The sequence below is a fragment of the Sesamum indicum genome, linkage group LG4, assembly GCF_026168435.1.
Source record: "Sesamum indicum cultivar Baizhima isolate 11 linkage group LG4, ASM2616843v1, whole genome shotgun sequence".
Taxonomy (NCBI): domain Eukaryota; kingdom Viridiplantae; phylum Streptophyta; class Magnoliopsida; order Lamiales; family Pedaliaceae; genus Sesamum; species Sesamum indicum.
Window position 1 is genome coordinate 13,448,684 of NC_142660.1, and position 27,505 is coordinate 13,476,188.

Genomic DNA, 27,505 nt, shown 5'->3' on the forward strand with positions numbered 1-27,505 from the left:
TAATCAACACTCCCATGTCATTGTAATAAAAAAAAATCAATTTTTCTTTGAGTATAGAATATATTATTATCTCGTCAAAACAATAGCATGTAATATTGGATTCCATTTTGGTTTAAATCCATCGATAAAAGTACAAATAATGAATTATAGGAAAAAAGTATAAAAATAAATCCAAAAAAAGAAAAAAAAACATATGATATAAATCATACAATTAGAAAATTATATTTTGTTTATTTAAAAAAAAAACCGGACTTGATGTCAAAGGCCCGATTTGTAGCTAACACCCGTTGCCGGAATCCATTTATCGCCATTGATGAACGGCCCAATTGTGAACTTCTTAACTTGGGTCGCACTGAGATTGAGCTTTAAGCCCTTCCATTTGACCCGATTCTTGGTCACGGACCCGGGGCCCGAATTTTGAAACTCAGCATAAAAGATCGTATTGGGGGCAGACGTTCCAACCCACGGAAGCCAGCCGTTTGGGTTAATCAAACTACCCATTTGACTATGAAAGAAAACGGTGGTGGAGTAATTCTTCCAAGGCCGGCCCAAGAAAGTCTGGACTCCGGAGAGATTGGCCGCTGGCCCAATGGTGCAATTCTGGATCGAGATCCCTGTGTTTTGGTTTGGGTCGATCTTCCCTTGGGCCGTGATGGTGTTTTGCTGGCCCAACATGGGTTTCTTGGGTAAAATGTTGCAGTTCTGGAAGACGACAGCTGAGTTTCCAAAAATGAAGTCTACTGTCCCGTAAATGTTGCACTCGCGGTAGAACTGACGGTTGGAGTGGGCATAGAGCGTGTCTTGATACGCATCCATGGTGCACCGATAGAAGACTGAATGATCAGCGGTCGACATTAGAGCAACGGCTTGGTGTTTGGCTGGGCCGGCTGTATTGCGGAATCCCATGTCTCGGGCTATGAATCCTTGGCCAGCCACCGCTATTTTCACACAAAAGAGCAAAAAACTATTATAATCAATTGAGATGTGGATGTTTATCAATTTGTGTCCTAAAACGAGGTATTAATGCCTTTTTAATTTGAATTCGAGAAATTCTAATTCAAATCGAATTTATTTGAATTTGAACTAATTATATAATAAATAGATATGTTTTTGACATGATTGTCTATCATTCAATAAGAATACCAAAACATTATATTTTTTTTGTAATTGGTTTAATTGGAACGATCAAATTCAAAGATTTTGAAAAAACTTACCAAATGTAGCAGTCTTAAAGGTGGGAGTTCCATCGACAAAGTTGAGGCTGCCAGAAACAATGGTTGCATCCTTCCCGTCACCAACCATCATCACATTCCATTTCGTCTTCTCAACTCTAACATTCTCAACATAGACACCCTTCTTCACGTATATAACGAATCTCTTCTTGCTTTTCTCAGGGACAGCCTTGAGAGCAGCCTTAATCGTCTTATACTTCCCACTCCCATCTTTCGCCACCACCGCATCCGCCTTTATCCTCGAACTCGGCGTCTGCAGCAGCCTTCTGTCCTTGAACGACACCCACTCCGGCGCATCTCCTCCCCCAAGACTCATCAACCGCCGCCTCCCTACGGCGCCCAGTGCTCCAATAGACTCCTCGAATGAACTCAGAATGGCTAGACTGTTGCTGGTGTACGCAGTCGAGTTCTTGAAATTCTCATTCGCGAAAGTAGTCAATACTCCACTAACACTTTCCAGTTCATCGATGCATGTTTGTTGATATGTTCCCGCGGAACTCAACCAAGTTGTCAGATCATCAAGCGCCTCGAACAAGTTCGTGGTCTTTATGGATAACGAATTGTTGAGGTGGTCCAGTGCGAGAGAGAAGAGTTCTTGGCAGCTGTCTATGGCCGCAAGTGTTTTTTGGTCTGTGATGTTGAGCTTCTTCACCCCGTGTTCGACGAAATTCTTGGAGGCCATTGAGAGTTCGTCAATGGCTACTTGAACTGATAATTTGTACAAGTCTTGAGGCTTAAAGTTTCCAGATTTCGCCAAGGGAGCCAGGCTATTGTAGCATGAATCCGGATACAATGTCACGTTGCAAACAGCTCTGATCGTTGAGGAAGCTGACGACGACGTGGTTTTGTCTCCGGATTTGTTGTCTTTGCTCTCAGAAACGCCGAACACAGTTGCAACTACAATGGCAACAAGAACGACGGACGACAGGCCGATAATTACAATTCTTCTGCGCGTTCTTCTGCGTGCAGCGAGGCGTTGTTGCTCGGCCTCATCAAGCTTGCCGTAGGGATTGAGGGTGGACATTGTTGTTCCACTTCGGCTTCTTGGTTGTGGCTGGAAAATGAGGTGTGGTGGGCTGTTTGAAGATGGTGGAATGGATAAGTATATATGGTTGGTGGTTTTTGTGCACGAGATGCAATTTTGTATTTGCCAAACGCGGACTTACGTGCGAGGCACCATGTTGGGAATTTGGGGCAGACAAAACTCGAAGTGCTGCTCATGTTATATTATGAAGTACAATGATGTTATGTAATAAACGAAAATGGCAAGTCAATGGCTGGTTTGGTTGACTATGTAATGCCAGTTTGGTTTGACATTATTAAAGTTGTGTTTAAGGTATCGTGTGTTCATCTACATGTTTTTCCACTTCGATAAATAAATACCAACCCAACAGTTGTAAATTCCAAATGTAATTGCGAGTGTAATATCGTTTTCTATGAGATTTAACTCCTCAGGTTAGATCGTATCAGACAACAAAATCGATATATTTGTTGTAGGATTAGTTTTGAATAATTAAATTCTTTTTGGATTAAAATCTTTCAGATATAATTGTTTTCTTGGTAAATGACTCATGATGAGGGGAAAATTTCAGCCCAAATGGAATATATCAGGAGTTGATCAATTATATGACAATTTTGAGTAAAAATTTCCCAAATGAGTTGCTGACCTCAGGAGCCTCTCTTCAACTCTCTCTCTCTCTACATCTCGCAGGAATGTCTGAAGAACAAGTCTATTTGACTAATTGGTTTGAGCCCAAGACACCAAGTAGCAGTACTGCTGTGAGGATCAGCTGATCAATGTAGGTAACAGGACCAGGTAGAAAAAGAAAAAGGAAAAAGGAAAGAATGAAAACCCAATAATGCAACTAGAATTCAACAGCTGATGCATTTTTCAGCACAAGCTGCACAACATTATCAAGAACCAAGGTATTAAACTACCAGAGCACAACATCAGGGCACAGCCCTAATACCATTCTTTTGCAATGACAGAGAAATCAGATGATATCATATACAGCCATTACAACCAGATAAATTAAGGTCTGAATACCAAATAAACAGAGAAGATGAAGAAAAATGAATGCCGGTAGCTGTTAGATTTGAGCAAAAGAATACGTTTACAATTAGTGGTACAAGAGCACTCGCTGGGCCTTGTTTTGGCCATAAGTTACAGTATCTTCTCTAAATTCAAAGTATTCGTCAAGGAAAAAGGGATAAATATCTACCCAGAGAACGGAGTTATCTTTAGCTAAAACAATCTTCAGTAACACTCAAGACGTGTTCTGCCTGTCATGGAATTCTCTTCTTATAATTTCAAGTATCAGCTCATTCCATGTATCAACTGGACCTGGCATGCACCAGTGCAAGCAATCCTGTGGTGGGGGCCGACCATCTGGGCCTCTCTTAGTAATCTTATTAGGATCAGGACTTCGATAAGGACCTGGATGCCCGTCGTGGCGATATGAAAAGGCTTCTGTGATATCCATCAATTTCATTTTTGATTTGTTTGTTTTTTTAGTAATTGCACGATGAAATCCCTTCACCTGTTTCTCATGCATTATCTTGGTAAACCTATTTTCAACTAATTCACCTTCCGAGGCAGGCCTTACCTTTCCAGTGCATGATCCTCCAGTGTTCCATGCACCACCCTCATAATGATCTGGTGAAAAGCTGCGAACGATGGTAAGACCAGTGTAATTTGGATGTGTGCCGATGGCAGTAAGAATTGTCTCTACAGAAACTCCAAAAGCCTGAACGCTGTCAATCTTCTTCTTTCTTGAATTGTCTGGCCACCACAATTGTCCTCCTACAATCTCATTGTTCAATATGTATACCGACTGCTTGGCGAACCAGTGGCCAGAAGAGAGGACAATCACGTCAAAACCTGTGATATATTCCATGAAGCCCTCATCAGGGGCATCAAGGTGGAGCTTAGCCACACCAGCAGGAGCAAAGTCAAATGGTTCGGAGATTTGATGAACAAGCCAGGAGGACCATATGCGAACAATCATTGTCGACGTAGATCTGAAATAGTAACGTTGCATTCTTCGATTACCTCTGTTTTTGGGTACCTCAACCTGAGAGTTTGCAAGAATGACAGGTTAATCTTAGTTGATGTCAATAAGGTAGGGATATTAGAATGTCACAAGAAGCCACCGAGCAAGCTACTGATCACCGTTTATGTGAATTGACCACGTCAATATTGATAAGATTTGAGATTAAATATAGATTGAGTTGTTCATATTATCACCAGTAACTCAGAAGCTAACCTATTAGATCCAGAAATGAATGAAAGGAGACCAGGACTAGTGTACTCGAAAGAAGGAAAGAACTATGTTTACTGAATATGGCATCAATTTTGATGTGAAAAAAGGCCTTTCTCCTACCTGCCACAGAATACACAACAATGATTCCATCTGATTTCTTGCAACTGAATCACCAATAAAAGCTAATGTTTTTCCTCGCATTAGCTCCAAGAACTTCTTAGCATCAAATCTAGGGAGGTCACACTGGGATGGTTTCCATCTCCAATTCTCGTAATCCTTGTCTGGTCTTCCATTCGCCTGACAGTTCTGCATCTGAGTGAGCACGGGGCAGGAGTCATGCGGGTACAATGGTCCAGTTGAGTCATAAATCCATTTTCCATGGTAAAGATCACATTCTGGAACATAATAAGGCAACTTACTATGAGCCAAGAATCATTATTTTGAGTATATAAAATTTTGAAAAAATGACAGCAGTCAACCTATCAAACAGTTACCTCTTTACTAATATCCAATGCAGAAAATATATGCACATTACTACACTCGACTGCTATTATGACTGTTGGTATAATCTCAATTCATGCATTGAAAACTTGAGTTCACAAGATTACAAAAGAAAAGCTGACTTCCATTTTGCAAGCCAAAAAGGCACAGATAGTTGCAACAAGTTATTAAGCTGGCCACAGAAGGGAATAATGAATACAACACTATCCAACATGTGAGCAGGAAAATAAGCTTGAAAGTCAATGTGCAGGAAAAGATAAAATACAAATAAGTGAATAAAGCTTCAAATTCTTCCACAACTATTTCACCTCTAATACATGTATTGCATATATTCAATGGATGTATCCAGGAAAAGGATCAACTATCACGATAAAGATGTAAACAAGCAGCCTACAAAACATAAGGGCTTCCAATCCCCCCAAGCAAAACACGTGGGCACCTGGTGAGTAGGAACCAAAAAATGGAAAAATGCATTTGAAGCTTAGAAGTATAATATATTGCAACTATGGAAAAGTGATTATAGATAAGAAAACATCAACACAGGGAAAATTGTTTAAGAGGGGACAGGGTAAAGAAAAAAGTATCAGAAAGATATAGCAGGATACGAAAATTAGAGGCACCCCTAAACATTTCAATAACAACGAGATAGTACCTGAATCAACGACGTTTGCTTGACTCAGGTTGGTGGTAGCAGAGGAAGACTCCAGAGTATTTGTTAATTCTATTGGCACATCATTGGAGGAGACTGATGTATTCCCCTCAAATGCAGTATTATGTGAAGAAATTCTATTGCCGTTCTCTTCTTGTGTTACATTAGAATGTGGAAGATGGTCCTTCAACTTCTCGTATTCTGCTTGTCCTGAATATGATGTTCCACTCTTATCCTGAGGTTCGGCAGACCCGTTCTTTTCAACCACACTTCCCTCGCCATAACCTTTACCAGATTCAGCATATTTAGTACCATCATACTGAGACATAACTTCATTTATATGACCTTCCAAAAACGTTGAATTTGATTTCTCTCTGCCTAGAAATGGATTGGCAATGTCAATGCGACTTGAGTCAGAAACTGAATAACTGATGGAGGATTCTGAATCACCAATGGGTTGTGAGACCAAGAGGGTTGAAGCAAGCAGTAAGAATACGGCAAGCCCCCCAAATAAGGCAACAATATATAAAAGGGTCTTCGGATAGGCAGTTTTAGGCCATTCTTTAGTCGAAACAGGAGTCATGGCTCTCTTATTCAAGTTAAATTCCCTCTATAGCGTCCAACATAGAAATCAGGTTTCAAGACCTACACAAAACTCTGTCTCACAACATTCTGCATACGCGGAGCAGATGTCCTTCGTGTTCCAATAATCGTAAGCATATGCATTCATAGAAGCTAATCCCAAAGACGAACTTACTCCTACCAATTCCATATGCATACAACACCAATCATCACGAACTATGATTCAACACCGTCAACCCCAATCAAGACAAGCACATAAGCTGCACAGAACAAATCTACAGAATAAATCAATGAGCAACGCATAAAAATCGCATCAGACGACAATTGACACCATCAAACACACCGCAAAATACAGCAGCACCAGAAGTCAAGGACTTCATACTAGTGCTCGGTTGAAAAAAACATATTTGAAACCGACATTTTTAAAACCCACATCCACATTCATATCAACTTCTCAAAATCACCCCCGAATTCCACAATAAGACAAGTAAATCCACAGATACAATCTCCAAAACTCTTACCTAAAAGCGGAAAAAAAAAACCCAACGTCGCGCAAACTGAAATGCAGCCTTAAAAGTCTTGCAACTCCCTCTCAATTAGCAAAATTGATGATTGAACACAATAAACTGATGCGATATTCCAGTGGGTGAGGAAGCTCGACGCGGTGGGGAGTAGAGGAATCATCATGGGGATAAACTAATGATTAAAGAGTGTTTTGGATCTGGAGAGAAAATGATCTGTCGACAAAAATAATCAACGCTATATTACTAAAACTGACAGACTTTTGGTCACTTCTTCCAAATGACTGCACAGATTTTTGGGTCCGCTATATAATGCTCAGGGTGAACGCATATACTGATTAAGAGTTTTTCTTGATTCCATCAGCGTTTTTCTTGATTAAGAGTGCTCATAATTCAGTAAAACGATTGAATCAAACTGAAAATTTTTGCTTTAGTATTTTGTTCGACTTTGATTTTAAGTGTCATTTACCAAATTGTATCGTTTTTTTATATTATTTTATTTTTTATACTATTTGTCGATTTATAATATTTGTACCGAACAATATCGAAAAATTATTTGTCGGTTTACATATATATTTTTTGGGTGAATAGCAATTTATCCCCCTGTGATATTAGAGTTGAGCACATTACCCCTTATGAAAAAAAATATAGCAATTTACCTCTCTATACTTTTTAAAATGAAGCAATTTACCTCCTTATATAGGGAGGTAGATTGCTTTATTTTAAAAATCATAGGGGGGTAAATTGTTGTATTTTAAAAAATATAGGGAGGTAAATCGGTATTTATTTTTTCACAAGGGGGTAATTTGCTCATTTGCGATATCACAAGGGGGTTGCTTGCATTTTTCCCTATATTTTTTACATATGAATTTATATGAGACTATTTTTATTAGTTTACTTAATGAAAATAAAATATAAATAATGAAAGTGTAACTATTATTTTTAATATTTAATTTTAAACTATTTGTTATATTTATAATGAAAATTTTTATTTATCAAATACCAAATGAAAGTAATAATCGGTAATTATTGAAATTGAACGACTAATGTGATTTGGTAATTGGTATGACTTTTTGGCGTACTAAATTTCCAGTATAATTATTTTTTATTAATGTTGATGTCGAGAATCATGCTTCATGATTATTACATATGATGTGATTCTCGCTCTCCAATTAATATTAATGATATAATTTATGCCAAACCAACTCTTACCATATCATTACTTTTTGAAATATTTTTCATCACCATTTTTTTTTTAAAAAAAAGAAAATTCTCACAATCTTTATGGGACTTTGATTTCCTTTCATAATAGTCAAGTTCTTGTTGGAACTTTTATTTTTTGCCAGTGCTGATATAAATTAACTAAATAAAATTTAGTTTATTAATATTATATTCGGATCACAAATACAAATACCTTATAAATACAAAAATATGCGCTTCAAAATTTCTAGCCCATCGACACGATGGCTAAATAGGTTAAACTCTACTACTCCGAATAGCTTAGTTTGATAGGGATGTTTGTAAATGCTTATTCTAAACGCTTATGAATTTAATGATGAAAACAAGTTGAAACGAGTATTTTTATTTTATAACTTTTACTGAAAATAGAATTTTTTCAACTTTTGTTTTCGAACACTTACAACTTTTACTACTTCTTTGACCTGTCACGAAGACAGCCGGTTGGGAGAACCTCGTATTCGAGTGCTTTCTTATTCTTATAGGATGATTCTTGTAAATGGGAAAGGAAAGCACCATTGACTTTTGTCACCCGAGAAGTTCTTGGGGCATGTCATCAAGGCGAGGAAGGTAGGGCATTTGTGGATTTAGAGTACGAGACGCCCTAAAAAGTTAGCATCTCTTATAATTTTTGTCATAAAAATAGAAGTTATTGCAAACACCTCTTATATAACTTGGGTCGAGCGCAATGCAAAATTTTATTTTGAATTATTCATACTTTATTATTGTTGGAAAAGGAGCTTTTGATACTCTCATTCTTCTCAACTTCACATATTTTTATCTTCTTATAACTTCCTTCTCTTGTTTCTTTTTTATATTTTTAAAAAATAAAAATTTAATCTTTAAGAGATTTATAATTATGAGTGTGCTACACATACTAATAATGGTTAAAGCACAAATACAAGTAAAGTTATTTTATTAATTTATAAAACTAATATATTTTTTGGTTGATTATGATAAAAGTTGCTGCTAAAAAACAATATATTTATCCAAAAACGTGTTTTCTGCAACACGGTTTAGTGTAAACTCGGGCGGATAGAGGATTGGTTTGGTCTCCGCCTCGGCCTCGGCCTCGGCCTCTCACCACCAAACTCAGCTCTGCCTTTCTCACAAGAGACTTCAGCATAATCAGTACTTCGCGCAAGACCATGCGAAGAACCCCGAAATCCCTCTCGCACTTCCATTTGTAGTAATACGAGGAAAATCCTACAAGCCCAAAAGAAAAATTTGAGTTTTGGTTTTTGAAGAGAAGTATCGGCTTTAATGGCGGCTCAAGGGTTGTCTGTGTTCCCAATTACACCATCTTCTTCAGCCACGAGTCAATCTTGCAGAAGACCATTTGAGCAGTGTTTGAGTTTCAATCTATCCAAGTCTTTTGTGGGCACGAAGCTATTGATTCAGCCGTCTGGTTTCAGTCTGATTGCTTCGAGACGACGTAGTTCCACTGTAGCCACCGTCTCCTTCAGTCTCCCCACCACGTAATTTGCTGTTTGTTTACCTAGAAATGTATTTTTTGTCCCGTGTAGCTGATTTGTTGATATACTGTTCACGGTTTTGCAGGACGACTGAGGGGGTTGCTTCCGACAAGAAGCCCAAGTGAGTTTTGGATGTTTTTCTTGCCCTTCGTTTTTTTATTCTTTTTTCTGTAATAATGTTATGAAGGGGAATATGTGGGATTTGTTAATTTTGTTCATTCTTACAAGTTTAGTGAATTGTCTTTGAGAGTTATTGATTAACGGTGTTTGTAGATGGTCGGCGAGGTCGATAAAGTCGTTTGTTATGGCTGAGTTGGAGGCTCGGAAGCTCAAGTATCCCAATACCGGAACTGAGGCTCTCCTTATGGGCATTTTGGTTGAAGGTATGCATTTGCATAGGATGAAATAAACCTACTGCTGCTGGTCATGTTCAGTTCTTTATATTTGTGTTATGAAAGTTTCAATCCCTTTTAGAACATAGTGTGTTACTAGCTTATTTGATTTTCAAATAGAATTCGGGCAACAATTTAAGATAATCTTCTTAATTGTGTGGATAAGAGAATAGTGTTTCAGTTCGTATAAGCTTGGAATTAATCTTGAGCCCATTTTAAAGAAGTAATAATTGTTGATGCTCTTTTAATGAGGGCTTATTTTCAGTGTGAGGTACACGATATGAGGCTCGATTGTTAACCTTGCAGGGACCAGTTTGGCAGCAAAGTTTTTGAGGGAAAATGGTGTTACACTTTTTAAGGTCCGAGAAGAAACTGTGAAGTTGCTAGGAAAATCTGACTTGTACTTTTTCAGTCCTGAGCATCCTCCCTTGACCAAACCAGCTCAGAGGGCTCTCAACTGGGCAGTCGAGGAGAAGCTGAAGTCAGGTACTATCAGTACTTTCATGTGGACATCTGGTTCGTTTACTGTGTATTGTTTTTAATTTATAGGTTCTAAGATTTTTGAACTTCCACTGTTTAAAATGTGTCTCCTATTAATCTCCTCAATGGAGGCTTTTCATCTGCGGCTCAAAGCATTATGTCCTTATAATTGAGTGTTCCCATGGATCTATAACTTAGCTCGAGCAAAGTCAAACTGCTATTAAGCCAAGGTAATCAACAACCACTAGTTCATCAATGATGTTCAGTTCTCATTTCTCTTCACTATTTTGTTTCAAGTGAACAATAACTCTGTACAGTTGTACTAAATAGTATATACATTGTTCTTAGTCTTCTGACTGATGTAGATAATAAATCTACTTCTCTTCCCTAAGATTTCTCTTTCCTGTGCTTTGGACTGCATTTTCTGGAAAAAAAATTTCAGACCTTGAAAGCAGACAATGAGAAGACTTTTAAGTGAATTAAATGTTTCACACTTTTTGCTGATCTATTTTCTCTTCATTTTTTTAATCATTTGGTAATTGTTTGATTTTTTTATTTTTGCTAGTACGATTATCTTCATTTAAAATACATCATCAAAGTGATCGGCAGAATGAACTATATGTCCTTATTCTACCTTGTTCATGAAATAATGCAGTTTCAGTCCTGTCAAAATAATTTCATGCAGGTTCACAATTGAATCATCGTACTAGATTTTGCAGCCTAACTATAGGGTTTCCCTGTCTTGTTCTGTTATGTTTTTAGCGTTGAGAGGTTTGTGTCTTTTGTCAACTACCATAATTAAATGATGTTTTCTTAACTGAGGATTAATTATGGCTCCTAAATGTGTTCGGCTGTGAAAAGGTGCTGCGCGCAATTCATGTCTATATGGAGTATTATAAATTTTAGGAGCCATTTGGATTATTGGATGCCTATTTCTTGTCTTTCTGAAAAACAACCACATCAATAAGAAAAGGGAAAAAGAAAGAAAGAAAGTAGGAATAAGAAAAAAAGTAAAGAAAATGGAAGAAGTAAGCTTATTATTTGCTCTTAGCCCATGGATAACCTAAAACCTAACTAATACTAAAATAAAGCCTGAAGCAATACACTGAGGCAGAAGTCATCAACAGTTAGAAATTAGTGTATTCTCTAGTTGAATTGCATTAGTTTTGCTTCTTTGATTAGAAGTTAAGATATGATAATTTCGAAGGTAACATTTTTCTGGTTTGTGTTATGTTCACCGGTTGCGACCCCTTTAGGCTATATTGTATACTATTATTGAGGTGCTGCTGCAAACCTGTAGTCCTTTCTTTTCGCTTTTCTTTTGCTGGGTCTTTTCATTGGCTTGGGTATTGAGGAACGCATTTTTGTTAATTGCTCTATATTCTTTGTGCTAGTATTATATATGTTATTGATTCTACAGCTTATGCCGTGTTTGGATATTGTTTTGCCTCTGATCAAAACTCAAATCATCATCAAACCCCAGAATCTTCTCTTCTTCTTGGATAATAAGTTTCTGATTATGGACTGAAGGACACTTGTTATTGCAAAAATACTTCAACCAAAGAGGCTTCTGCTAGTATGGAATTTGGAAACATAATTCATGCACCCTGAGACATGTTTCTGCTACAACTTTGCTCTGTGATAAGTAGCATACTTAATTAATTAGTTACAAAAGCAGGTGAAAGCGGCGAAATCACAACCACACATTTGCTTCTTGGAATTTGGTCGGAAAAGGAGTCTGCCGGGCATAAGATATTGTCTACACTTGGCTTTGACAACGACAAGGCCAAAGAATTGTCCAAAACCGTAAGGCTTTCTGACATCTATCAATGTAACCCAACCACTTCATTTCTTTGACTTAACTTAGCCTTGGCACGTTTACTATGGTGCAGATGGACAAAGATATAATTTTGAGCTTCAAATAATCGACTTCAACAGGTCTGAGCATCTTGAAATCTCATTCAGTTACGTCTTCAAGAGAAAGGATTCCTACCCGAATGACATCACTTTGAGGCTAATTTCTGCTCAAACTCATACTCTAGGTTCCTTTCAGTTGTTTCCATATACACTTTGGAAGTTTGATATTCTTTAAAGATGACTAGATTGTACTCGTTTAAATGCTAAAAGTCTCTGTTACTCTCAGCATTGTTGTTGCGCTGTTACTAAATTCGCCTTTGGTTCTGAACTTTTATCAGATCGTGGATGGTACGTTGAGCCCATTCCTCTTAAGTATAATCACACCGATACACTCATTTTGCACGTCGCACGTTCTTCCCTCAGAAGATCGAGAAAAACTAAAATATTACTAGAGATGTTTGAAATTTGAAGGGGTGTCGATTTAGCGTGGGATGCATGCACGTGCGGGGTGATGAAATAATTAGAGCGATGTGCGTTAGACTGGGAGGAAGACGCACGTGCACAGAGTTATTTGGGTGGGGGGGTTGAATGCATCATCATGTTTACTTACACCCATAGACGTGTTCCAAACTCTGTCTAAAACTGGGACCGTTGCCTTAAACGCTTGTCTTGCAAAAGCAGAGCACAAACTGTACGTTGTCACGCCCCCACCCCATTATTTAATTTCATAATGATGTAAAAATAATATAGATTTACCACAATTATTGAATTAGAATATACAATAGTCAAATGTGGATTAAGTGCTGATATTTTCATGAATTGTTGAAATTCACATGTTTAACATAGATAATCTAGACTATCAAGTAATTTTGTGTTAAAATGTGTACTCTTTTAATGTGGGGTTATCTGACTTGAGTATTGAAAAACTATCATTGAAAACTTTTCGATATGGTTTTATGTTTTTCTACCTTGTAGGTCTTTATTCAGAACTCTAGGTGTATTCAGTCCATTTCGGGAGCACATCCCACACCCTGACGTAAAAACAATTCAAACCAAAAATACATACACCACGTATAAAATTGGTAGCTTTTGCCGAACCTTTGGGAGCATGTCCGGTTAAATTCATTTTAAAGATCTTATGATTGGAGGATTTTTAGACCAACAGATTAATAACTTCTGATAATTTCCAAAGTAAAAAGGTATAAATAGTTGGCAAATATTTCAATAAATAAAAAAAAATATAATAATAAAAGCCCTTCTCTGAAAATCAGTGGGATCCCAATTCCCAGCAAATGCACACTTTTTATAGGTTGGCATGGAGACAAGAAGAAGGAAGCAAAATGAGTGTAGTGTAGGATAAGAAGCCCAACGACAAATTGAGTGTTGATTTTGACATGAAAACACATATCTTGCAATTACATGTCCAAACTATCATCATTTCACCTTTATTTTATGTTCGTTACGCGTTTAGTGTCTTTTCTTTTTTGTTCAATTAATGTACTCGTTCGTGGCCAAAACTATTCTTTAATAGAAAATTCTTGTTGGAAAAAAATATTAATTTGTTTGATTTTGGTAAGTATGCGGTCAAATCACACCAAACTATGCTCAAATCGATCCGATTTTATTTCATTTAGTTTATTTATGCCTTTTTTGTTTAGTTCTTAAATAACCAGTGAAGTCTAATTTAATTGGCGAAATTGAGACTCCGTAACTAAGAGGTCATGATGAGTTCAAATCCCATCAATGTATGAATATTGATATATTTTAATAGTAATTTAAAATTTATAATGTAACTATAATTAATTTATTAAAAAAATAATTAATGGTCAAAGATGTATCTAAGTGCAAATCACAAGTAGATATGAATATTTTGGACCTTTAATTTTTAAAAAGTAGGGTTGAATGGCTTGGGAAAGATTTTGTCTTTTGGCTATTTGTTCTCTTACGTAAATTTGTCAACACTTCCTACGGCTTTCATGAGGAAAATTGATCTTGAGGGCCTATGATGATTTTGATGTTCATACATTAAAATCTTGCATTTAGTGATCTTTTGGTTGATTAGACATCAATATCTCCACCAGTAATTTTTTTAGTTTTCAAATTAAATAAAAAAAATCATAAAATAAAAATATTGAAACCAATTTATAAATTATTAAAACTTTTATGACCATATTTTCAAGTAATTATTACATCCCATGATGAATTTCATGTCAATGGTGTTGCATAGAATTGATGTTCTTGTTTGACTAAGGAAGTAGGAATGTTGATGATTTATCTATACAGAGCACATGTGCCCATTATGTTGCTAACACTTGAAGCCATTTACATCATCATTCCTATTTCCTCATCAATTACTTGTGTAGTCAAAACATTGAGCATCATAAATTATACTTCACTTTTGTTATAAAACTATTAATTATTAAATACATAAAATTCTTCAAATTAATATAAATAATAAAAAAATATCGACTCAATAAAGAATCAATGTTTAATGACCATCTAATTAATTGGTGTGTTTTGGTATACATAAATGGTAAGAAAAAAAAATTATTTTTATTGAATTTGAAATATGAATCAAACTGATGATATATTGATATTGATTTAATCATATAATTATTGTTTCTATCTTAAGAAATAAAAGATTAACAGTTCAACAGTATATAATAATTTACATATTGAAATTCAAGACCTCAAAACTATTGAAATTAACGTTGTAATTATGCATTGTGAATTCAAGCACGAAACATTCTAAATATAGAAAAAGTAGATGAAATTGTAATAATTCGGAGTTCATTAACATGAATATGTGTGTAAGACGTGCATGCGGAGAAGTTGTACAAAATCGAAGCAACAGCAGCAGCTTCAAGTTGATCAAATTAACGTACGTACGTTATGGGTTGGAACAGCTTGGAGTTGTTGACCATGCATATATCCACGACCGAAACGACAAATGTCTCGTTACAACACAATATATGAACCCTAAAAGGCAGGCTTCTTTTTCCCAAAAATTGTTCCATTTTCTGATACAAATCCCGCTGCCTCCGCCCCTTTTACCATTACATTAATGTTTTCATCAAATCTTCTACCTCACTTTCCTCTTACCTTCCTTCCCGCCCTATTCTTATATTTTCTCTCTAACAAGTTTTACCTATGTTGTTTGTAATAATTAATTATCGTAATTGTGCAACAACTATCGATTGTTGTTGTTTATGCGCCATATAGCCAAACATCGGCTATTGTTACATTCGTTTTGTTTGACTGTACCGGAGAATACTGATTTCCTATAGTTCGTAAGTCGTAGTCATTTATAATGTAGGAAAAGATCAATTTCTTTATAGTGAGAGAGGACGAACTAATCCCACTTTTTTAGCGGCCAATGGAAAGCCACGACATGAATACCAGGGGAAATGGCTTTCATTGGTATTATATAAACTGTGAAAATAAAAAATTGGAAGCTCGATTAATATTTTTTTATATATAGTAATTATATATACTGAATTTTTTTATTGAGTTTTCGTACTCACAAATATATATATATATATATATATATAAATATATTATTTAATGCTTATCCTTATAGTTCTTGGATCCAATGTTATTCCGTTGTTGGTCAGAGACCTTACTGGGATTTGAAGCTGCATTTATACTCCATCATTTTGGAATTTCTTTTTTCTTTCTTTCTAGAAAATAATAGTGAAAATGTACCTTTGTTTACTATGGTTCTTGGTAATAAATTTCCATAAATTAACTTGAGAATATATATTTATATATATAATTAAATCCCATTTCTCAAATTTTTTGTTGTGGGCAATTCTTGAAATAATTCCAGAAACATGTCGTACTTTCATCATTTGAATGTGTACTTTTTGTATCAATTAGTATTATTATTATTATAATTTTTTTCCGCTGCTGCGAATTATTGTTATTAATTTAGAAAAAGGCACATTTATCCGTACCTGAAATTGAAGAATAGCTGCCTATTTGATTACCGACAAAGCCAGCAACTCTCTTGTTTACTGCCCTTCAAACCTTGGCAATTTAAACGCAACTGGTTTAAATAAAAGTTTATCTAAAAAATGTCTCTATGTATTATCCAATCATACTATAGATTAAATCTGACCGCATCTAATATGAAACGTGATAATTAAATATGATTCAAGTCGAGATTATGAGTATATATATATATTGAGCCCTGTAACTATCTGAACTTGAAATTCATCAGGTGCACATGTTGGAGATGAGTTCCAAAAGAGATCCTCATCACGAATAGTAAAAATGGGTCCATTGGGTGTACAATTAGATCGAGTAATAGAGTAAAAATGGGTCAAATTTAAAATTCCGTAGTCATAAATGCACACCTGTCGAAAGATCACCTCAAGTGTTTATATGATGCCCACGTGTCAAGAGTGTATGGAACCACACGCCATCATAACCACCCATGGATGTCCTCTGGATCGACAATTGTGATTTTGAGACTATATAAAAACACACGAATCCTAATTCTATTATATAATTTTGAAAATTTTCAGGGATAGGATGATCGTCTTTTAACGAGGTTTTATCAAAATTACACCATCAAAGTATTAGTTATGTAATGGGGCATTAAGAAATATAATTGGGTGGAAGGAATCTGATGTGAAAATTACCCATTTATATATATAGTAGCTGCATTATTGCAAAAAATAATTTAAGCTTACCCTATTTTATCGCCATATTTGCAGCTACAATCTGTCACTTGCATGTTACAACTTACCTTTTTAAATGGAGGAAATAATTTTTGAAATTGAAGCCATCATTTGGTCAAACATGCACACATTCATGATGAAATAAGGTTGACTATTTATTTCTAATATCCCCTTTGCTATTAATTATTATCATGATATGAAAAAATAAAAAATAAAAAAGACTTGGGATTCCGAGAGGTATAAATTAAATAATGATTTAGATATATACATCGATCAAGATCCATAATTTTTTAAAAATGCAAGTGGAAATTAATATCTAAAAGTGCATGATTATAATTGATATAGTTGATTAATGTTAATCTAGGAGTGATTATTAATTTGATAGATATGAAAAGCATATGATAATAATTCCTAAGTGAAATGATGGAAAGAAAACAAAGTGGTTCTTCTATTGGGGGAAAAAAGAATACAAGTGATAATGTAGAAACTTCCAACTATAAAGCAAAGCTTTTGTGCCATGCCCTATTGTTTCCACTTTTTCCCCAATTAATGCAACATAGATATACTTGTGGGCTCAAACAATGTTCCTCAATTATTTATAATATTCCACTAAAACTTTGCAACAAAATTACTAATATTTTAACACTAGCTACATATATATTCAAATACTAAATTCATTTGTTTAAAATATATAATACACAAATATACATCTATACAAGCCAAATATAATCTCACTCTTGTATTATTTTCTTCTTTTTTTTTTTTGTCCTACAATTTACGTTATTTAGCACTTTATTCTTCAATTTTCTAAAATAATACTTTTATCCTATATTTTTTCAATTTTGGGGTTTTATTTGTTTTGTTCTTCGGAGTTCACCTTCACCAGCCAAAATGGTGAGTTCTGATGAAAAAAAATTGAGATCGTAAACATTTAAAAAAATACAGGACCACAATTGCTATCTTAAAAGGTTAAAGGATAAAAATACTGGCAAAAATGGGCTAATGGAAACAAAAACTCCAATTTAAAATATCATGTGGGAGACAAATGCATGTTTCAGACGAGAAGAGTGAGTTCCAGTAAACAAACGAAAATTACAAAAATTAAAAAGACATAGGACCAAAATAATACTCTAAAAAGTTAAAAAGACGAAAATATCAAAAATTCTAAGTTACGAGACCAAAAATACATTTAAACATATTGTTGAATATACAAGGCTGTTTTCTAATTCAGATATTCTGCTGTAAATTTGAATTACATCATATACCTTATAAATATAATATGTTTTTGCATTGTGTTAAATATAACAAAACCTAAGTACTTCAGTTAAAAAAAACATTAAATACAAGATTTAAGAGAAACATTATCTTTTTGATATATTATAGAGGTTCTTGAAACCACCATATATATATATATATGTGTATATTATTACAAGTGGAATCCAAAACAAGGGCAGACAATATTTCCCATTTCTTGAAAAAAATGAAGATGCATTCACTGCCCCCCTCTCTCACTATTGCATGTGCCCATTGTCAATTTTGATATCATACAAACCAACTTTCTCTCTCCTCTCTCTCTCTCACACACACACACAAACACTGTGCACTGTGAGTGTTTGTGTTTGTTTGTCAATGTAGAGTTGTAGTTGTAGTAGTATTTGTAATGCTTTTGTGTTCAAACACCCCATGATGGCTTTACACTAAAACTCTCCAATTCCCATTATCTTATTCTTATCTTTCTGCGCACCTCCTCCTCACTTCAATTATTTCCTTCTCTCATCATCATCATCATCTCTCTCTCTCTCAAATTCTTCTTTGATCCACGCCCCATCTTCTATAAGTGGGAGAACCTTGTGAATTTTCAATCTTTTTTCTGGTATAGTTAATTTTATATACACGCGAATAAGTACAAGCATGGCATGGTTGGTGAAGGTGAAGAAGACGATTTCCCATGGTTTTGATTCGGTGCGATCCACCACCCCTCCGACCACCAAGAAGGTCGTGATCAAGAAATCCAACGTTGGGGTTTTGGCTTTTGAGATTGCGGGTCTTATGTCGAAGCTTCTCCATTTATGGCAGTCTCTGTCGGACAAGAGTGTCGCTCGCCTTCGAGGGGAATCAATTTGCCTGGAAGGTGTTCGTAAGATTATCTCAAATGACGATGCCTTCTTGTTGGGCTTGGCGTGTGCGGAGTTGGCGGAGAATCTGAGGTTGGTTGCCAAATCCATTTCACGGATCAGTAAAAAGTGCGAGGATTCAACTCTGAGAAGCTTCGAGCGTTTGTTTGATGAGTTTGCAAATTCTGGGCGTGATCCGAATAACTGGCTTCTGGGCTCCAAAGAGATGGAGTCCAAGACCAAGAAGATGGATCGGTTTGTCACGACAACCGCCACTTTGCACAGAGAGATGGACGAGCTCTTGGTGCTTGAGAACGGTTTGAAGAAATCATTGCAGAGTAAGGACAATGATGCTGCAATCAAAGAGAAGAAAATCATTGAGTTGCAGCAGAAGATTCTATGGCAGAGGCAAGAAGTGAAGTACTTAAAGGAGAAGTCTTTGTGGTGTAGAAGCTTTGACACTGTCACATCATTGCTTGCAAGATCTGTCTTCACTATTCTTGCAAGGATCAAACTTGTTTTCGGAGTTGGCCATGGTTTTCCGACATCCTTGCCTCGTACTCTTTCGGCCTCAGCTTTGGTATATCCTTCCGAAAACCCTAATACATGTGCATTCGTATCCGGTCCTTTGATGAAAACCCCCCCAAATCTCCAACCTCGCCAAGGATTCTTCGAGCTAAACTCCAAGATTCTTAAACCACCCTCAAGCACCTTAGGAGCCGCTGCACTCGCTTTGCACTATTCAAATTTGATCATCGTGATGGAAAAGATGATCCGGTCGCCACAGCTAGTGGGGGTCGATGCAAGAGACGACCTTTACTCAATGCTACCTAATAGCATTCGTTTCGCTTTAAGGGGTCGACTGAAGGGGGTGGGATTTTCAGCCAGCAATCCAATTCTTGCTGCCGAGTGGAGAGACGCCTTGCAGAAGATACTAGGATGGCTATCTCCACTGGCTCATAACATGATCAAATGGCAAAGTGAAAGAAGCTTCGAGCACCAGAACTTGGTGCCCAAAACCAATGTTCTTTTGCTGCAAACTCTCTACTTTGCAAATCAAGAAAAGACCGAAGCTGCCATAACCGAGCTTCTTGTCGGTCTGAACTACATTTGGAGGTTCGAAAGAGAGATGAACGCCAAGGCCATATTTCAGTGCAGCAACTTCAATGGATACCTGAATTCACAACAAGGTCCAAGCTAGTTTAATTAACCATGCATATCTGATCAAGCCCTTCTCCTTTACCCCCTTCTATTAAAAACTAGTCTTCTGATTTTGGTTTTTGATCATAATATTGCATCAATCAGCAATGGATTTTTGTATTTAACTCTTGGTCCAGATCTGTGAGGATAGTCTTGCATCTAACCCCTGATCTGCACATTGTAATATAGTAGTATTATTGCTGTAAATGCCCAAGGGTTGAACAATATTTTCAATTCAAGCTATATAATTTTCATTTTTATAACAAAGCAAAATCCATGATTATTTTGCATTTTATTCCATGTGAACATATTCTTGTTACCCATGCATTGTTATCATTAGACGTGGAACAATTGGATCCAGAATTCATGATCAGACTGGTGAGAACACATTTATTATTTCTCCAAAAAAATAAAATTAAATTAAATATCATCAGCTTGCAGCTGTGTTATGATTGGTTGTGGGCCTTATCTTTATTTAATTTTCTTGAAGATTAGGTTGGTCAGGACATGACATTCTTAATGTTTATATTTATATATAAAGAAATATTAATAAATTGAGGGCTCATCTTTCCAGGGTTTATGGTGGCCAGCCAACCCAATATGCAAGTGCGCATGAGATCAATGGGCCTTCACAATTTTCATCACTTTTTTTTATATATATATTGGAAGAAAGTTTTATTTCTTTTTGAATCTTTTCGAAATTCTGTTAAGAATCACCTTTTAATTCCTCTTTTTTCTCGAACACATGTCAAATTATTACATCACATAATTATGTAGAGTAGGTGTCCTCCATCTATCTATATTTTATGATTTGACCCTTTACCTTCCACAATTTACTGTAGTTTCTTTTTCATTAGTTCTCAGTTATTTTATTTCTTTCCATATAGGCAAATTGAACATCGAATCGAATGCTTACCTAATTAATTGTCCAAAAAACATGGTTCTTATAGCTGAAAATTCCAATATCATTCACGTAAATTTGCACTCATATATATCAACTATGAGTAGTTGAATTAATATTTAATAACATTATCATATATAATATAACAATTGATGATCTATACGAATACAAACTTATATGAACCGGCAAAAAGTAAAAAATAAAAATTTTCATTGGGAGTGGCGGACTTTGCATCAGCTATACGTACCCCAATAGTATATTGGTGGCGGACAACTTGCCAATCCCAACATAGATGAATTGTTAGATGTGCTTTCACTATGCCCACCTGTTTTCAGAAATTGACTTAAGGTTAGGTTTCTTTCAGATTGAAAAATGTAAAGTGAACCATATTTTGTCATCCATCAAGACCACTATGAGTTTGTTAACTGTACAATGTACATAACAAATTTCATACAAACATTCCTCCTGGAATTTTGGTTTTTTGAAAGCAGACATTATTGTCTGGGCTGATGCCCCAACTCATTCACCTTCCGTAATTGCATGTTTCAACATTGGGAGCTAGTTTATTAATTTATAATTATAGTCTTATAGATACAGGAGGTAACCATTTAGTTTTCTTGAAATTAATTTTAAAATTTTAGTCCTACAATTATAAAACTTGAAAAATTTTGAGGATAATTTGTAGCCAAAAATTCATATGATTAAAAATTCTTAAATTAGCATTTCACGTCTATAATATATGCACTTTTTTTGGAGTATTTATGAATTTTTTACTAGAATTTTGCTTAAATTGTCCAAAAAAAAAAAGTTACAAGACCAAATTTATCACCATTATATTTATAGGACTAAAATTATATTTTCTTTATTTTATATTATCTACAAGATTAAATAAAAATATTGATGATAACTTTCTTTATAAGGCCTAATTCTACCTCAGTTGTATGGAAAATCCTTGGCAGCGCAACTCCACATTTTGATCTATAATTACCTAATTCTGAGCAATAACCACACTCGTAACAATTGAATTGTCATTCAAATTTCCTTCCAAAATAGGTTTGAAATAAAATTTACAAAATAAAACCACATTTTATCTTATATTATAGTTAAACTAGTATTACATTGCACCAATTAGATTTAATTTAATTGACGAAGTTGAGGCGTCGTTACTGTAAAGTCATAGGCATGTTATTCTATATTTTAATTTATTAAGCTACTTTATTAGTTGTTGTTGATAAATATAATTATTTGATATTGATAATTATTTATGATTATTTAATAGTATTTATTGATTAAATATAGTTATCTGGCATTTATGATTTGGGTGTGATTGTTTAATAATAATTGTTGATTAGATATAATTATCTGATATTGATAATTGTATTTGATTGTTATAATTGCCGATGACGATTAGATATAAATATTTGATATTAATAATTATAATCAATTTACTCAAATTCACTTTAAAAAAATAATAGTATTGTATCTCATACTACAGTTTACATACAACGCTACTGATCAAACCCTATCCCTAATCTTATCACCTTTGCAAATCGGATTTTCCCTCTCAATAACAATTTTCCCGGCGCTCTTGAAATCGAAACTGCATGGATGAGCCTCCGGGGACCTGTGCCTCCCGCAGAATGTCCCGCCACACCGGCACTCAAACCCTAACAATCCCACCTTTTTCCTGCACAATCCACATCTGCTTTTAATCACAACCGGAGGCGCAGAAACTGATGGATTATCGCTATGAATCTCGGTAATTTTCGCAGAACTCGACACATCAATCGGGTTTTCAATCCCTAATTGAGCTGATTTTACTGCCGCTTGTGACTTGGCCATTGTTTCTTTGAGGTAATCGCGACAGCACTTGGAACAGAGGCCGCGATTCTCCGTCGAGCCGAAGAACCCGCACCGCGGGAGCAGAGGCGGGGGGTTCCGCCGGGTGGCCGTCGCCGCAGGTCAACGCGTTGTTATCAGTAGAAGAATCCATTCTTCCTCGATCGCTATACATATATGTGTATGAATTATGATAATCAATCTTTTAACTTGTTCGTAATTCTTGGGCTGCTGCTTCTTGTGATGAATCTGAATTCAGGATGATTGATTTGCATATGGATGAAGAGATCGAGTGGATTTGATGAATATATAGAGAGATTAGAGAGAAGCTGGGCATATATGTAGGGATTTGGATGATAATCAGAGTCAGAAACGGAATTAGAATTGGGTGAGTTCTTGAACTACAAAATCTAGTTATAATAGGAAACTTGATCTGATTGAAGTAGGAGGATATATGTTTGGACCCTTCTTTCCATATTACAACTATAATTTCTTTCGATGATAGTACTTCATTGTTTATGGAATATATGTATATTAATATTGTTAAAATTTTATTTCTTAATTTTACCTGTTGTATTTTTATTCAATAGCTTATAATTTAAGTTCGATATTATGAATTCAAGTAGACGTCATGAAATTTTTACAAAGTCATAATACAGGTCCCGATATTAGGTTTTTAAGCCGATTAAACTTAAAATTCGATCCAATTAATTAAGTTATTATGATACATATTCTTTTTCAATTTATTGTTCATGTATATTATAGTATATATATATATTCATTGCATGTATGTCATATTATGTTTCAGAAACTAAAACATGAAAATATTTGTGAATATTTTGTTCTTTCTTAAAATTATTTTATATATATATATATATTTAAAAATTAATGACGATATTATTTCTTAAAATTCTTATTAAAAAATTCCTTTTTTTAATGATTATAAAATTACAAAGTGGGGTGTAGCGGATTTAATACGTGTAAATGGCCGAAACGATATGCTCCCCACAGTCCATGGCCTTTCTTAAAGCCCAAAAGATCATTGGTCCGATAAAGATGGCAAAGAAGGATGGCCCGTCAATTAAAACCTGCCAACCTGTTTGGGCCTAGCTGCCTTCTGCCCACTTGTAAGTTCACCTGAAGGTTCAGCTGAAGACTATTTGCCTGAAGGTCCCTAAGGCCCCATCCAACGTTCAAGATATTATTTCCAACTTACGAGATTCTCGTTAATGATCAAATAAGTTATGAAATTCTCACATTTATTCCTTTCTGAAATTCCTTTAGTATTTTGATACAAAAGATAAGTGCCAAGCATATGGCCGTTATCCAGAATTTTGACGAAATAACAAATGTAATATTTTTTGTAATCTATGGGATTATGAATGAGACAAAATTCATGGGACCAAAGGTGCTAATCACGAAATAACATAATTTTCGCTCTAGGAGTGAATCTTTGCAGCACTGTGAGCAGAATGTACCGTTGATTTCCGTGCCCAAGAACCTGCAAAGGGTCCGGCGGCGGAAGATGGTGTTGGTGTTCGATGAGTTCACTCATTAATTGTTTGTGTTGAATTTGGGTCGATCGGTGTGGTTGTTTCTTGGTTTTTGATTTGCTTCTGTTCTGTTTGTTGATAGTGAGTAGTGCGTATTCAACTCTCGACACACACACATATATATATATAGAGAGAGAGAGAGAGACCCGTAATCAGAGTACGAGTGCGAAAAGAAGATGGTGTATTACATGGAAACTTGGGACGTGTCTAAAAGTTATTACAAGGTTCTCTAATCCTAACATTTTCGACTTCAAATTTTCCTACTTTATTCAATATTTATAAATTGGGTTTGATGGTATTAAAATCAATTTCAAAGTGTGTACACATTTCATTAATTAGTCGATTTATTTAAATTTGATTTAAATAATTATTTTTGTGATATAATTAATTGAAAAAATTTAAGTATATCAAAATTTGAGTAATTAATAAGTGTCTAAATTAAATGGGAATTGGATTAAGTTTTTGGGTATGCTATTCATTTAAATTTGTATCCACATTAATTATGAGTGGCTCAATTAGTTTAATATTATGCATAAAAACAAACATTATAAAATAAAGTAAAGACTTATTTTCTTTTTAAGAAACAGTGGCGGAGTCGTTACCTAGTTCTTTTTCTTTTCTTTTTTTTTTTCAATAAATAATTGGAGTCATTACTTTATTTTTATAATTTCTGCTTTTTGTATATTATTAAAATGATTAGGCCAGCTATGATTTTTTTTTCTTTTTAATAATACATATATAGATTCAATTAATATATTAATATGACTAAATTACAATAACTATCATATTTTTTCCTTGTTGATTTTCCAGCATGTGAGAAAAGGAGAAACAAGAATCCCAAATTGCAAGATATTTGAAAATCAAATTTCATCATTTGATTTCAGAAGAAACCCCATACGCATTAAAGTGATAATCCAAATCAAATATCTGAAAAAGAAGAAACCCATATGAGAATTTTCATCGTTTCACCAAATTAACACATCCAATTTCAGAAACGAAAAAAAGAGGCAACAGATACATATCCAAATGCATCATACCTTCTCTATTCCAAATGGGTATTTCTTTTGCATTATTCTGACGGCAATCAAAACCCATTTTCTTTGACACTCATCACTTCCTCATGTTCACCATGTAAACAAGGGAGAGTGGGATATTACAGGGTGAGGAGACAGAAGAATGTGTAGACGTTTTGTTTTTTTTTAATTTACTATGTTTTCTTTTTATTATTAACTTGGATTGTGATATTACAATTTTATTCAACTTTAAATCACCAAATGGAATATATTCCATTATTATTTTTCAAAAAGTGCTATAAAGTAAAAAATATTTGTTAGACGATTGTTAATTTTTTAAGTATTTATAATTTTTTAACAACGAAAAAGTATTTTTAATTATGATAGATCCCGTTGTACCGATAAATAAAGAAAATGACAAATAGGGAAGTAGTTGCAAGAGCACCATTTCCACTCCGGTGAGGAGTTAGTTCAATTTTCACTTGGTCCGTTGCTGTGCAAATCTGAATCTTGCAGCAAGTGCTTGAATATCCATACAAGAAGTGCCTTTCAGGACTAAGGTAGAAATTCGTGAAGACCAGACCACCATCCAAATGCAATTGGTAAAACACCATTTGCAATAGTTCAATTCAAGTTAGGTAAGCCTAATTTTTCAAACAAGTGGTTTGGTTAGCAGACTACACTGGATTAGTTAAAAAGCTACTACTCCACTCATTTCATGCCGTATATGTACCGCTCTTCGCTCAAGAATCTATGTATCTGCCAACACAAGAATCTAAAATGGCAGAAAGACAACCTTCCAAGTGCGAGAGGAAGAGAGAGAGGCAGCCCATTTCTGTTCCATTCATATGGGAAGAAAAACCGGGTATGCCCAAGAAAGACTGGAAACCCACAGCCCGACCAATTAAGCCTGCTGCACCACCTGTGAAGCTCGTTGTGTCGGTCCCTTTTGGATGGGAAGAAAAGCCCGGGAAACCACTCCCGTCCTTATTAAACACTCCGCCAGAACCTACATTTGCACCCCCACCAAAGCAGAACATCATCATTCCACCACCTGCTACATACTCAGACCATGATTATGGAAACTGGAGTGTTATCAATGGTCAAGGTGATAATGAAGAAGATGGATCATCAGACTCGGAGCTCGACACACATAGTTTTGAAACTGATTCGTTCAGCTCAGCAAAGTCTCTCCTAGCCAATGGTCTGGTATCAACCACCGAACTTTCAGGGGCTGCTCCTGTGCAGCAAACTTACGTTGCACTGGAGAGTACAAACAGTGGGGAATTGCAGAGTCCTGGTTCACCAGCTTCTGAAGCCGAAAGTACTGCTAGCAGTTACGCCACGGGAACCACAAGTTTGGTCGGGGCTTCTTTCTTGGAGTGGCTTTTTCCTCTACTAGTGCCAAGTTCAAGTTTGCCCGACAAGGTTGAACACATGGAAAAGGAACCTTCTCATCAAGCATATGTACAAGGTAAAGAAGTCCTGCGTGAAAGCAACTGCAGTCAGGTAACACGGCCACTGCTGACACTTGAAGAGCTGATAGTGATGAGCCGCAGAAGAAGTTGCCAGAAAAAAATTGCAAAAATGCATAAACAGCCATCCATGGTAACAATTTCTTCTTCCTTGTTCTCTTGATCAGATTTATTGACAGCAGTTAAGTGTCCTGTAAAAGAAAAAACAATAGGATTTTCAGTAGTAATACTAACAGCAATGGAAATATTTACCTGAGAAACACTTCCATTTTGGACCTTATGGATGACAGGATTTTATGAGGAGAAACACCTTTGGTTGTGGCATCATTGGAAGTGGCAATTTCATCAGAGGATTGCACATGAAGTGGAAGAGACAACTGCAATTAAAACTAATGTAAAAAGTTTGCCTTCTGGCAATAGTTATATGCAAAACTGGAAAAAAGAAACACCCTGTCGCAGCTTTCAGTTCTTAAACGTTCATGTTCTAGTATTATAAGTTTTCTGATGCAAGACAAGTTCAATCTTTAGTGATACTAA

At 35.4% G+C, this 27,505-nt stretch overlaps 5 protein-coding genes and 1 long non-coding RNA gene across 7 annotated transcripts; 4 read left to right on the forward strand and 2 right to left on the reverse strand.

Annotated features, from left to right (window-relative positions):
* Window positions 1-83: 83 nt before the first annotated feature.
* Window positions 84-2,326, reverse strand: LOC105160553 (putative pectinesterase/pectinesterase inhibitor 46). Its single transcript, XM_011077982.3, has 2 exons — window positions 1,215-2,326; window positions 84-938 (listed from the first exon to the last, which is right to left on the reverse strand). The coding sequence occupies exons 1-2, from the start codon at window positions 2,254-2,256 to the stop codon at window positions 259-261; spliced, it is 1,722 nt and encodes a 573-aa protein (XP_011076284.1). The 5' UTR covers window positions 2,257-2,326; the 3' UTR covers window positions 84-258.
* Window positions 2,327-3,296: 970 nt separating this feature from the next.
* Window positions 3,297-7,137, reverse strand: LOC105160554 (protein YLS7). Of its 2 annotated transcripts, none has more exons than XM_011077983.3 (4): window positions 6,749-7,137; window positions 5,649-6,487; window positions 4,616-4,890; window positions 3,297-4,306 (listed from the first exon to the last, which is right to left on the reverse strand). In XM_011077983.3, the coding sequence occupies exons 2-4, from the start codon at window positions 6,226-6,228 to the stop codon at window positions 3,500-3,502; spliced, it is 1,662 nt and encodes a 553-aa protein (XP_011076285.1). In that variant the 5' UTR covers window positions 6,229-6,487; window positions 6,749-7,137; the 3' UTR covers window positions 3,297-3,499. The 2 variants fall into 2 exon arrangements, with proteins under 2 accessions (XP_011076285.1, XP_011076287.1); XM_011077985.3 differs by having other exon boundaries at window positions 5,649-6,502.
* Window positions 7,138-8,997: 1,860 nt separating this feature from the next.
* LOC105160555 (Double Clp-N motif protein) lies at window positions 8,998-12,473 on the forward strand. Its single transcript, XM_011077987.3, has 6 exons — window positions 8,998-9,462; window positions 9,545-9,580; window positions 9,733-9,842; window positions 10,158-10,337; window positions 12,010-12,137; window positions 12,224-12,473. Exons 1-6 carry the CDS (start codon window positions 9,248-9,250, stop codon window positions 12,254-12,256), a joined length of 702 nt encoding a protein of 233 aa, XP_011076289.1. The 5' UTR covers window positions 8,998-9,247; the 3' UTR covers window positions 12,257-12,473.
* A 5,848-nt stretch (window positions 12,474-18,321) lies between these two features.
* LOC105160556 (protein PSK SIMULATOR 3) lies at window positions 18,322-21,009 on the forward strand. Its single transcript, XM_011077988.3, has one exon. The coding sequence runs from the start codon at window positions 18,785-18,787 to the stop codon at window positions 20,186-20,188; it is 1,404 nt and encodes a 467-aa protein (XP_011076290.1). The 5' UTR covers window positions 18,322-18,784; the 3' UTR covers window positions 20,189-21,009.
* A 1,538-nt stretch (window positions 21,010-22,547) lies between these two features.
* Window positions 22,548-23,514, forward strand: LOC110011878 (uncharacterized). The gene is made up of 2 exons (XR_016065119.1): window positions 22,548-22,847; window positions 22,943-23,514. It is a non-coding gene; the product is annotated as an uncharacterized LOC110011878 (long non-coding RNA).
* Window positions 23,515-26,147: 2,633 nt separating this feature from the next.
* LOC105160557 (hydroxyproline-rich glycoprotein family protein) lies at window positions 26,148-27,501 on the forward strand. The gene is made up of 2 exons (XM_011077989.3): window positions 26,148-27,101; window positions 27,259-27,501. Exons 1-2 carry the CDS (start codon window positions 26,247-26,249, stop codon window positions 27,364-27,366), a joined length of 963 nt encoding a protein of 320 aa, XP_011076291.1. The 5' UTR covers window positions 26,148-26,246; the 3' UTR covers window positions 27,367-27,501.
* The last annotated feature ends 4 nt before the right edge of the window (window positions 27,502-27,505 follow it).

Coding starts and splice junctions, on each gene's coding strand:
- LOC105160557 (XM_011077989.3), top strand. CDS start 26,247: ATGTATCTGCCAACACAAGAATCTAAAATGGCAGAAAGACAACCTTCC. Junction 27,102..27,258: donor TGCATAAACAGCCATCCATG/GTAACAATTTCT, acceptor TATGGATGACAG/GATTTTATGAGGAGAAACAC.
- LOC105160553 (XM_011077982.3), bottom strand. CDS start 2,256: ATGTCCACCCTCAATCCCTACGGCAAGCTTGATGAGGCCGAGCAACAA. Junction 939..1,214: donor CTTTAAGACTGCTACATTTG/GTAAGTTTTTTC, acceptor GTGTGAAAATAG/CGGTGGCTGGCCAAGGATTC.
- LOC105160555 (XM_011077987.3), top strand. CDS start 9,248: ATGGCGGCTCAAGGGTTGTCTGTGTTCCCAATTACACCATCTTCTTCA. Junction 10,338..12,009: donor CGAGGAGAAGCTGAAGTCAG/GTACTATCAGTA, acceptor TTACAAAAGCAG/GTGAAAGCGGCGAAATCACA. Junction 12,138..12,223: donor CCAAAGAATTGTCCAAAACC/GTAAGGCTTTCT, acceptor ACTATGGTGCAG/ATGGACAAAGATATAATTTT.
- LOC105160554 (XM_011077983.3), bottom strand. CDS start 6,228: ATGACTCCTGTTTCGACTAAAGAATGGCCTAAAACTGCCTATCCGAAG. Junction 4,891..5,648: donor AGCAAACGTCGTTGATTCAG/GTACTATCTCGT, acceptor ATTATGTTCCAG/AATGTGATCTTTACCATGGA. Junction 4,307..4,615: donor TGTTGTGTATTCTGTGGCAG/GTAGGAGAAAGG, acceptor GCAAACTCTCAG/GTTGAGGTACCCAAAAACAG.
- LOC105160556 (XM_011077988.3), top strand. CDS start 18,785: ATGGCATGGTTGGTGAAGGTGAAGAAGACGATTTCCCATGGTTTTGAT.